Source organism: Aquarana catesbeiana, linkage group LG03 (assembly GCF_042186555.1).
Source record: "Aquarana catesbeiana isolate 2022-GZ linkage group LG03, ASM4218655v1, whole genome shotgun sequence".
NCBI lineage: Eukaryota > Metazoa > Chordata > Amphibia > Anura > Ranidae > Aquarana > Aquarana catesbeiana.
This window is the reverse complement of record NC_133326.1, coordinates 731,584,193-731,596,460: the sequence shown is the minus strand read 5'-3', so window position 1 is coordinate 731,596,460 and position 12,268 is coordinate 731,584,193. Positions and strand designations below refer to the sequence as shown.

Sequence of the window (12,268 nt, the reverse complement as noted above, 5' to 3'; positions counted from 1 at the left end):
TGGTCTTTTTATTTATCTGTAAGGAGGTAATTCTTCTCAATGACCACAAGTGTAAGGACCAGTCTTTCCACTGACCACCACACTAATGTACCATAAGTTAAAAAGACACAAGTCCAACCTATGTGTGTGATTATGTGTCAGTATTACATTACATATCCCTGTATGTTGCGGTCATTCAGGTGATTATCTAATAGTTTCTTGAAACTATCAATGCTCCCCGCTGAGACCGCCGCCTGTGGAAGGGAATTCCACATCCTTGCCGCTCTTACAGTAAAGAACCCTCTACGTAGTTTAAGGTTGTAGATTTCTAATTTTTAGCAGGGGTTCCCTGAGACCGGAGAACTATTTCAAGGGTTCCTCTGTTGAAAAGGTTAAGAAAGGCTGGTCTAGGAGGTGTGAGGTTGCCGACTGTCTAGGGGGGGGTTCCTAAAAAAGGGAGATATTTAGTAGCAATAAAACAGAACCACCCAATTTTCCACAGGTGCTGATCAGTCCCAGTTCCTGGCTTCTCCAATTCTGGATCATTTCCAGACAGAATAGAATAAAACCCATCCTGGCTATTCCAGAGATGGAATAATGCCATACGAGACCCATGATCTAGATATTTAAAGCCCCTAGAAAGCACCAAGTCTATAAAGTAAAAGAAATAGACCAGGATTAAATGATACTTTTTTTATTTCTCCACAGACAGTACATATTGTGGCTTTTTCAGAGACTTGACAATGAACACTGTACACACAGTGACTACAAGAAGACTGAGACAACCGACAGCCACCAACCACCAGAGCTCTGCTGGGGCAGCCTCTTCCTTCATCACTGCAGCTGCAAGGTCACTTTGTTTCGGCCCAATCACAAGCAGAGGTCCCAAGGTGGTCATCGACTGTCCCTCTTCCATGTTAGGTTCTACGGGAGAAACACACATTAAATGCAACTAAGGGCTTTCAGATAACTCAGCTCCTACTCAAGTGTGCAGAGGGGACATCCACTGTAGACCCTCAAAGCAAATTGTCATGTTAACCAAATTGGACACTACGGGGGGGGGGGGGTTCTATCCCCCATAGACTTTTCCCTCACTTGTTTCAGAACTAGAAGTAGCAATATGAAGGCCATCCAGGTCCCCCCCCCCCCCCCCCCCTTCATTGCCACTTGTGTCCCTCAGAACCCTGGTGGGTGTAAGAGCCAAAGCCAGGTGGAATAACCCAAACCAGTCAAGATCCCCCCCACACACACCCTGTTATAGTGCAACAGGAGGCAATCCATTTTCAGGACACTCCCATTAATAGGAGCAGATGTGGCCACACAGTTATTGTATGCAGCAGCTGCATGGTTAAGACTCACCATCCAAGGCTTTCCTCTTCCCAAAGGCTCTCGGTCTTCCAAATCGGCTCCTTCCTCCTGCAGTCAGACCAGTAGGGTTGCTACAGGTGCCTGGCCTCTCACAACACTGGCAGATACTGCTGGGGCCCTCAACTGCAGACCAGCTGGAGAATACAAACCAAAGTATGTATGACAACCTGCATTTTTAGAAGATGTACTGGAAGCTCAGTGAAAAGCCAACACTGTATTGCTAGTTTGACATTTACCTTATACCTCCAGATGCACAGTGGAGAATGGAGATTGATTAGAACAGTTATTGCCTTCTGTGTCCCATTAGGGAGATTCATACTCAGTCTGGTTTATCATCATCAAAAGTGAAAGAAAAGCAAAATTTTTTTGGGTTGTCCCCAGAAAAGTAATATGGTAGAAATCTTCCAATGGGGACACAAGGGAGGTTCAAGGAATTCCCTTAGTTTGCAGGAATTTTATCTCACTTCCTGTTTGGCTATGGGGCAGGAAGTGAAGGCAAATCTGTGCAAGGGTACACAGACGTGAGAAAAGTCTGACGGGTTATAGCACTTCCTTGCTCTATCCAAAATGAAAGTTTTGCCTATAGTTCTACTTCCATCCAAGTGGGGGGGGGGGGGGGGGGGGGGGGGGGGGGGGAATCAACTTGGCACTGTAATTTACAGCTGACCACAAGGTGTCCAAGCAGCAGATTCAGAGCACCATGCCCATATTTCTGATCATGCTGGCACCTGATATCTTTTAGGCCAACTTTCAGCCCCAAAAGGCTACTTACCCGGCTAGCCATATTACCAGTGTGCATGGTATGGGAAGGACCCAACAGGGGATGCCTGTGTACACTATTGTTTTAGGAATCCACCATGTTATGTCCATAAAGTTTTCCCAATCACTGGTTACTAGATTCATGCAAAAGTACATTTTAGACAGACAAATGCTAGGTGGAAGAGCAGCAACCCATGGACACACAACAGCCATTTTAATAGTCTCACCTGTTTGTGGCTTTACTATAGGAACAGGCCTTGTTAGTAGGATCTGGGACCTGGGTGGCAGCAGCAGCTCTCAGGTAACAGGTCAAGTAGATCTTAAAGAGAAGGTTTTAATAGGTTAAAACATTCCTAGAAGGCACCAACCTGTGCAACCAAATCAAATAGTCCTCACCAAAGATGCATCATTTCCTAGGAACCGGAAGGCATCCACTGTAAACTGTAGAGTGTTTGTCTGGACCCTTGGAGCGATGAAGGCCGAGGAGGCATCAGCTTGTGTCCCATCCACCAGACACCTGCAGAAGATGGTCACTTACAACTTGGGTCATGGCAAACCAACCCCCTCCGACCCACAAAAAAAAAAAAAAAAAAAAAAAAAAAAAACCCCACCACACACATACCCATTGTCTGTAATGATGTCATAACTTGGAGAAGAGGTGGCATCAGGAGATATGGTGGCCACACAGCGGTCCACATACAGGATCATAGCAATTTGGTTGCGAGTATCCACAGAGGCCTGTATGTAGAGAATATCCCCCAACTGATAGATGGGAGAACTTCTGGGACCACGCCAGTCCTCTGTATACATAAGGAAAAAATGTGATTAGTAAAGGCCCAACAACTACCCCTCCTCCCTCCTGAACATCCATCTTCCTCACCAGTCATCAGGACCAAAGAGAAGGACAACCTTTCTTCTAAAGAAACAGTGGTGCTGAATGGAACCCATGTCGGCCTAATGGCCTGGCTGCTCACGTTACTGTGCCTACACAGAACCAGATAAAGGCCAGGAATGAGTCAACAGAAGTCATTTGATGTCACAAATTCATATTACTCGTTTTCTAGTCTATTTCAATGACTGAGTACAGGGTCAAAGGCTGGTTACAAATTACACTATCAAGCAAGTTACTAAAGGATGGCTGTCTGGCGTCATCTGGTCACAGTCGAGCACTATATGGAATCAACCATATAGTAAGGCATCGATCAGACATGATCCCTGAACTGTTAAGTGACCAGGAGCAGCTACCACGTTTGTCCCCAGGATTCTCTTTAGAACCTTGTTAGGCCAATATACTCACTTTATAATCACCCTACATTGCCATAAAAATAAATAAAAAACCCACACATTATAAAGATGCTAAGGACAATAAAAAGGGAGTCCCACCATCTTGACCACAAGGTTCTCTAAAATTAAGAAACCTAAAAGTATTCCCACCATGATCACACTTTGTAAGAGGCAACTGGTCATTACTGCAGTAGAAGAATTAGGTTATAGGCACAGACACCAAGTCCACAGATGTCAAGAGTAGTTCAAGTACCTAAAGTACCTTAAAACCAAAACTTGGCAGCCCATCTTGACATTATGGGTTCAACACACCCCTAACCAGGAAAGTAGATACATGGAAATCTCTTGCCAAGGACAGATGTCAGAAGAACCCTACTAGGGTTTAACCTTCCCCCACTCTGGCCAAACATATTGACCAGATGCTGAACACCAGCTTGGACCTGCATGGCACCATAGTGTAAGCCAGTGTTTCTCAACTCCAGTCCTCAAGGCGCCCCAACAGGTCATGTTTTCAGGATTTCCCTCAGATGAAACGGCTGTGGTAATGACTAAGGCAGTGAAGCTGATCAAATCACCTGTGCAAAATAATGGAAATCCTGAAAACATAACCTGTTGGGGCGCCTTGAGGACTGGAGTTGAGAAACACTGGTGTAAGCTGATCTAGTAGTATTGACTCACCGGTAGTAGAAGCACATTATGGGGACCACAGCTGCGTTGGTTCTAATGATTGGAATGGAGGAGGTTGGGCTGTAGGTCAGGTTGGTGGTGTAGATTAGCCAGTCTTGAGTCATCTGTGCAGAGAAGAGAAGGATACAGACTAAGTGCCGGTTCACACTGGTGCGATGCGAGAACACTGCGAATCCACTGCGTGTTCCTGCATCGCATGTCAGTTCACACTGCCATATGCGAATCGCTGGGGAGTGTCAATACATTGTTAACGACACCCCCAGTTCAGCTCGCATATCGCACTGTGAACTGACAGTTCGGACATGAATCGGATCGCATATGTGTGAACACACATGCGATCCGATTCTGGTCCGAACAGAAAAAAGGGTCCTGTGCATGTTTGCACCGAATGCGGTGCGATATCAGCCATACTATCTCTATGGCTGATATCGCACCATACAGACATCGCATGTAATGTGAACGGCAGTGCGCTGCGAATTACATGCGATGTTTGGCATCGCACCAGTGTGAACTGGCACTTACAAACATGGAAAGCTGACATTGTTTAGTCCATTTTCTGGCCCTGGTGGTTAGCGGGGATGACGCTTGAGGAGTATACAGCGGGATAGCTGTGGAAGAGCTCAGGAGATCCAGTGGTAATTGGATCTGGAAGTCTAGTGATTAAGATCTACAGTGGGATACTGAGAGACAAGTAAAAGGACTATTCTGCATTACCAAGAGTTGTGTACAACTACCATTAGTGGCTATTGCACAATTAGTTGCCATAGGAGGCAGCAGTCCTACCTATACAGAAGAGTTATCTGGCTGGAGACCTTCCAATGTATAGTGGTCTACCTATAGTGTCAGAGTCTGCCAATTATTGCATGTACTTAAGGGTGTCCTGGCCCTAACCCGCTCTCCCACAGTTCTTGTTGAGACAATAAATCTCAATTGCAAGAAAAAAAAAAAAAAAAAGAAGTACCATAAGCAACCACAACCCTCTATCCTTCCTAAGAAACATGTTGTCCCAATTAATGATTTCATTTAAACAGTCACTAGTTCCGCAATACACGTTGTGGCCGTTTACCACATAGACATTCCAGGACCTGTGTTGTAATACCAGATTTAGGCTTAGTCAATAATCAGTTCCTTGTCCTTAGCCAACTAAACAATTTGTTTATCACTGTTATTTGCCTACCCAGATAAACTTAGTTAAAATAGTTAGTTTAAAATTTAAAAACAGCACTTTTTAGCAAGTTGAACCTTTTTCCATGCCTTCAATCCCACACAGCAGATTTAGGAGCGATCTCCCGGCAATCAGCAGAAGTAATCACAGGTTCCTACAAATCTCCCACTCCAATCACTGTTTCCTTATGCTGTGAAGATAGTTCATGACATTTACACACTCAAGCTGGTTCTACCACGCTACTAGTTTCTTCTGACCTCTGCAGACAATCCAGGCTGCGGGCTCCAGACACTACACACGGTTTGTGCTTGATATTAGGAGGAGAAAAACTGTTGGCACTCCACCATATCAAAGGAGTAGGCTTTGCACAGCTCCAGCACGCTACCCGTCTCACTCACGCCGGCTGCTCGGCACTCCCATTCTCATACACTCATTGGAGTAGACGCACCAGCCACTGCATCTCTACGCGCCACCAGGGCCGTCTTAATAGCAACATGGGCCCCTGGGCAAAGTAATGCTCTGGGGCCCCCTACAATGGAGACAGCGCAGGTAAACAGACATCAAGTGGATAGGAGGCAGACAAGCAGAGCTCTGCATTAACTACATGAACAATCATTCTGTACAGCAAAAACAGTGGGAAAATACTACATACATAAAGTAACAAAGCTGTCCTATGCACATAATATATCTGCTAGATTGATGCCTCCCCAGCCCTCTGACCCCTCTACACTGTGGCCTCTCTACATCCCTGATACTTCTAGCACTATAGCCACCCAAGATACCCCAAGCATTGCTACCCCCTATCAATGGCGTTCCTAGGGGGGGGGGGGGGGGCAGAGGGGGGCCTGGCCCACCCCCCTCACATTATGCTGTGCCCCACCAGTTAAAATTTATTTTTTAACAAAAAATTAGGCAATGTCTTTTTGTTTGCATTCATAGCGGATGCTCCGCATCTTACTCGGGCCGCCGCTGGAGTAACAGTCTCATAGAGAGCGTCCCCAATCAGAGAGACTATTACAGCAGCGGCGGCCCGAGGAAGATGCGGTGCATCTGCTATGAATGCAAACAAAAAGACTTAAAAAATTAAGCAAATTTTTTTAATTGGTGGGGCACAGCATAATGTTGGGGGGGGGGTCAGGGCCCCCTCCCCCCAGGAATGCTATTAATAGGGGGTAGCAATGCTTGGGGTATCTTGGGTGGCTATAGTACACACATATTTTATAGTTGCCCTCCTACTTTTGTCCCTGTCCCCCCCATAAATATGAAAGCTGGAGACGCCACTGCCCCCTATGCACCCCAGATCTCCCCTCAGCATTGTTATCCCCCCCGATACACCCTTGATATCCCCCAGGACCATTATTCCATCCATGTAGTACCCCTTTCCCAGTGGAGATACAGTGCATGTAGACTTTTGGCTATGTGCCCACCTCCAGCACTGGACTCACCTATACCAATCAAGCAAGCAGGAGGAGGAGGGAGCATCCCTCTGGGCATTCCAAGCCCTTCGGTGCAAACAGTGCTGGACAGCTGGGCTCACCATGACACCATCCACAATGCTACTGCCGCAGGTGGGCTCTCAGTGATGCCGACTCTGCAGCTCCCACCCCATGGCCTTCGAGTCCCGAGCATTCAAGCTGCATGGGGCAGGGGTCAGAGCATCACTGGCACTGCGGCTCTGCCCCTCCCTACTTGCTGTGAAGTAGGCATCTTTCTGTACAGCGCACCGCTGTGAGTCTGCCTCCCCTGTGTATCCATCACTCAGTGCCATCATGGGGCCCCCAGTTTTGAGGCAGCGTGGGCTCAAGGACCAGCTGCTTTGGGGAAAGTGCAGAGGGCCCCCCCCATGCAGCTAGCGCCCACTCATTAAGACAGCCCTGCGCACCGCCACCTTCCACTGCTATCGGAAAGGCAGAGGTCACCTCATCCCCCTGAAGAGAAGCCCCCAAAACAGTGGAACACATGGGGGGGGGGGGGGGGCTGGTTAGTCCATTTCAATGGTACATCAGCTACAGGGTCATTAGAAACTAGGTGGGGGGTTTATAAGCCAACAGAGAAGGTTCTATACATGAGACTACCGGGTGGGCGCAGTATTCACTAGAACACATGGACACAGCTGAACATTTGAAGATTACCTGCACTGTGTTGCCACAGTCCTGGAGGTTGATCTGGAAGGTAACAGTGGTGTCTGTACTCTGGGTGTTGGGTTTGCAGCCACGGGGCCCCAGGCTCAGGTCAGAAGATCGGACCAGCTTCCCAATACCATAGAAATCCCTCTTGACGTTGACCACCATGTTGTCCTCTCCACACTGGATGCTGATAGGGGAGCTCCCAGGCTGCAGCAGATCACGGGGAACTCCACCAACACGTCCAGCAAGTGAACCCCTAGGAGCTCCAACACCCACAACAGGGCGATTAGCATTCCAGGCTCTTGAGCCCCATCTAGAAGAGCCCTGGCCAGGTAGAGCCCGCTGGTTGCTTCGCCACCAATCTGACTGGCGGCCATGTTTCACCAAGACTCCATTACAGCCAAATCCTGACCAATAGGCCACAGCCAGGAGCAGCACCCAACCACCTTTCACCAGAAAACCCATCCTGCCCATAAGAGACACAACACAATGAAAGAGGGAGAGAGAGAGCTATCCTTTATACCCCTCCCACCAACCACTGATACCCCCATCTGGAGCCAATCATCACCACACCCAATGGCTGGGACTATACATGATAGATGGGAGATGGAACCACTAATGGAGGTCACCTCATCCCCCTGGAGATCCACTGGAGAAGATGACTAGAGTCATCCTCATACTGGAATCAGATGAGAGAGACAGGTCCACATGGAGTGTGCTACGCAAGCTGCATGGAGGAGAGGAATCTCACAAGGATGAACAATGATTGGATCACATACAACTGATACTACACCATAATACAAATGTCACTCACACCAACAGGAGAGATTTATTGTAGGGCTCAGTAGCACAGGGATGGTGGGAAGCCCTGATAATGGACACAGCAGGTGTTCAGACCCGGGAACTCAGCACAGGGATGGTGGGAACCCCTCATAATGGGCACAGCAGGTGTACAGATCTGGGAACTCCGCACAGGGATGGTGGGAACCCCTCATAATGGGCACAGCAGGTGTACAGACCTGGAAACTCAGCACAGGGATGGTGGGAACCCCTCTCTCTATACCAGGGTCTATAGCTGTTTCTTCCAGCTGTTATGGGGAACAGAATAAACCTTGTCAAAAGGAATGTGACTTACCTTCCTAGGCAGGAGGTTGGTCTAGGGATGATCAACCCTGTAGTCTTTTTCTCTCTGATGTTTGTGAAGTACAATCTTGGTAACATGTTGGCAGAGAGACCGCCTGGGTGGGTTGGTATTTTCCAGTCCTGGTTTAGGCCCTTTCTGCGAGACTGGGAAAATGGTGGGCCAGTGAAAAGCCTGAGGGTCAAGCATGAACAGCTCCCGGCTTATGTTACCCCGTGTTTGAAAATGCTTCGGCAGTGGCAAGTAACAGCAAGAGAAGTCAGATCTCTTCCAAGGAAACTTCTTGAGAAGCGGATCATGAGCTCTGCTTTTTGCGAGCCACTGGCCTTGAGGGATTGCCCAAGCCTGGTTTTGGGGGTGGGTTTGCGATTGATTAATTTGGAGAGAATCCCAATGAAGTTTAGGGATCAGGCTTGGCTTGCCTTTCATGGAAAACTATATGTGAAGGGCAACTTGAAGTTTCTTTCTATGAGTGATCGGGGCTGCCCGAGAGTGGAGTGTGGAGGAGTGGTGGAGTCCATGGATCACTTTCTACTTCAATGCCCTTTTAATATAGAGGTGTACAAGAGGGTTGGGAGGGCTTTGAGTATACCCTTCCTCCCCCATATGAGTTATGCAGAGTGGGTGTATGGGGCATTCCAGACTCGTCAGGATTATGATTTGGAAACACTTTTTTTAGTTAGTCTAGTAGTCTGTTATTTCACGTGGAGTGCACGGTGTCAGGTATCCTTACGGAGTAAAATCCTCCCGGTCGAAGTGGTGGTGCAGGACATTCTGGGTGAGGTTGGGAAGATTCGGAGTCTTGAGAAAGGCAGGTGGCAGCAGGAGGTCTGGATAAGGGTGTGGAGGATTATCAGGACTCTGTAGCTGCTGCCTGTTGATCTCGGGGTGTGCGGCTTTTCTTTGTATTCTTGATTCACTCCCCTAGATTTTCAAGATGAAATATATTTTTGATGAAAGGCTACATGCATGGTGACGGTGATGTTCCTTAGTCTGGCTCTCCCGTAGGGATTATGTAGTGCGCAATTTTGTTTGTACCATTTATTATGTTCTTGTTTTGTATAATCATATTCAACTATTTTGTAAATATGTTTTATTTATTTATTATGGTTTTATTGTATATAAGTTGTTGTTTGTAAGATTTTTCAATAAACAAAATTAACCCCTCATAATGGGCACAGCGGGTGTACAGACCCGGGAACTCAGCACAGGGATGGTGGGAACCCCTCATAATGGGCACAGCGGGTGTACAGACCTGGGAACTCAGTACAGGGATGATGGGAACCCCTCATAATGGGCACAGCGGGTGTACAGACCAAGGAACTCAGTACAGGGATGGTGGGAACCCCTCTTAATGGGCACAGGAGGTGTACAGACCTGGGAACTCAGTACAGGCATGGTGGGAACCCCTCATAATGGGCACAGCAGGTGTACAGACCTGGGAACTCAGTACAGGGATGGTGGGAACCCCTCATAATGGGCACAGGAGATGTACAGACCCGGGAACTCCGCACAGGGATGGTGGGAACTCCTCATAATGGGCACAGCAGGTGTACAGACCCGGGAACTCCGCACAGGGATGGTGGGAACTCCTCATAATGGGCACAGCAGGTGTACAGACCTGGAAACTCAGCACAGAGATGGTGGGAACCCCTCATAATGGGCACAGCGGCTGTACAGACCCAGGAACTCAACACAGGGATGGTGGGAACCCCTCATAATGGGCACAGCGGGTGTACAGACCCAGGAACTCAGCACAGGGATGGTGGGAACACCTCAGAATGGGCACAGCGGGTGTACAGACCTGGGAACTCAGTACAGGGATGATGGGAACCCCTCATAATGGGCACAGCGGGTGTACAGACCTGGGAACTCAGTACAGGGATAGTGGGAACCCCTCATAATGGGCACAGCGGGTGTACAGACCTGGGAACTCAGTACAGGGATGATGGGAACCCCTCTTAATGGGCACAGGAGGTGTACAGACCTGGGAACTCAGTACAGGGATGGTGGGAACCCCTCATAATGGGCACAGCAGGTGTACAGACCTGGGAACTCAGTACAGGGATGGTGGGAACCCCTCATAATGGGCACAGCAGGTGTACAGACCTGGGAACTCAGTACAGGGATGGTGGGAACCCCTCATAATGGGCACAGGAGGTGTACAGACCTGGGAACTCAGTACAGGGATGGTGGGAACCCCTCATAATGGGCACAGGAGGTGTACAGACCTGGGAACTCAGTACAGGCATGGTGGGAACCCCTCATAATGGGCACAGCAGGTGTACAGACCTGGGAACTCAGTACAGGGATGGTGGGAACCCCTCTTAATGGGCACAGCAGGTGTACAGACCTGGGAACTCAGTACAGGCATGGTGGGAACCCCTCATAATGGGCACAGCAGGTGTACAGACCTGGGAACTCAGTACAGGGATGGTGGGAACCCCTCATAATGGGCACAGGAGATGTACAGACCCGGGAACTCCGCACAGGGATGGTGGGAACTCCTCATAATGGGCACAGCAGGTGTACAGACCCGGGAACTCCGCACAGGGATGGTGGGAACTCCTCATAATGGGCACAGCAGGTGTACAGACCCGGGAACTCCGCACAGGGATGGTGGGAACTCCTCATAATGGGCACAGCAGGTGTACAGACCTGGAAACTCAGCACAGAGATGGTGGGAACCCCTCATAATGGGCACAGCGGCTGTACAGACCCAGGAACTCAACACAGGGATGGTGGGAACCCCTCATAATGGGCACAGCGGGTGTACAGACCCAGGAACTCAGCACAGGGATGGTGGGAACACCTCAGAATGGGCACAGCGGGTGTACAGACCTGGGAACTCAGTACAGGGATGATGGGAACCCCTCATAATGGGCACAGCGGGTGTACAGACCTGGGAACTCAGTACAGGGATAGTGGGAACCCCTCATAATGGGCACAGCAGGTGTACAGACCTGGGAACTCAGTACAGGGATAGTGGGAACCCCTCATAATGGGCACAGCAGGTGTACAGACCTGGGAACTCAGTACAGGGATGGTGGGAACCCCTCATAATGGGCACAGCAGGTGTACAGACCTGGGAACTCAGTACAGGGATGGTGGGAACCCCTCATAATGGGCACAGGAGGTGTACAGACCTGGGAACTCAGTACAGGGATGGTGGGAACCCCTCATAATGGGCACAGCAGGTGTACAGACCTGGGAACTCAGTACAGGGATAGTGGGAACCCCTCATAATGGGCACAGCAGGTATACAGACATGGGAACTCAGTACAGGGATGGTGAGAACCCCTCATAATGGGCACAGCAGGTGTACAGACCTGGGAACTCAGTACAGGGATGGTGAGAACCCCTCATAATGGGCACAGGAGGTGTACAGACCCGGGAACTCCGCACAGGGATGGTGGGAACCCATTATAATGTGTACAGCAGGTTAAAATACCCGGGAACTCAGCAGAGGTGTCTTGTGGTAACAAACAAGTCAGCACAATGCATGTCAATACAGATTATGTTTAATGCAATGTAATTTATTTGGAATGGCACCCAAAAGCCATAAGGCACAGGCGTTTCTTAAATGTCATATAGTACACCTCACCCAACTTTAGAGGGGCGGCTGTATTCATTTTCTTTTTCAGGTGTTTTTCCTTTTTCCTCACCTGGTGATCCTGCCAGTAATACACATCCTGTCCTAAGGTGACACCACTCACTGACTGTATCGTATGTTTACAGGAGCCGCGTTGTCACATGGCG

General features: G+C 48.9%; 1 protein-coding gene across 1 annotated transcript; it reads right to left on the bottom strand.

Moving 5' to 3' along the window:
• Positions 1 to 659: 659 nt before the first annotated feature.
• On the bottom strand, positions 660 to 7,842 carry LOC141133822 (zona pellucida sperm-binding protein 3-like). Its single transcript, XM_073623382.1, has 8 exons — positions 7,375 to 7,842; positions 4,069 to 4,181; positions 2,987 to 3,090; positions 2,729 to 2,906; positions 2,503 to 2,623; positions 2,334 to 2,425; positions 1,339 to 1,481; positions 660 to 903 (listed from the first exon to the last, which is right to left on the bottom strand). Exons 1-8 carry the CDS (start codon positions 7,840 to 7,842, stop codon positions 674 to 676), a joined length of 1,449 nt encoding a protein of 482 aa, XP_073479483.1. The 3' UTR covers positions 660 to 673.
• Positions 7,843 to 12,268: the final 4,426 nt, after the last annotated feature.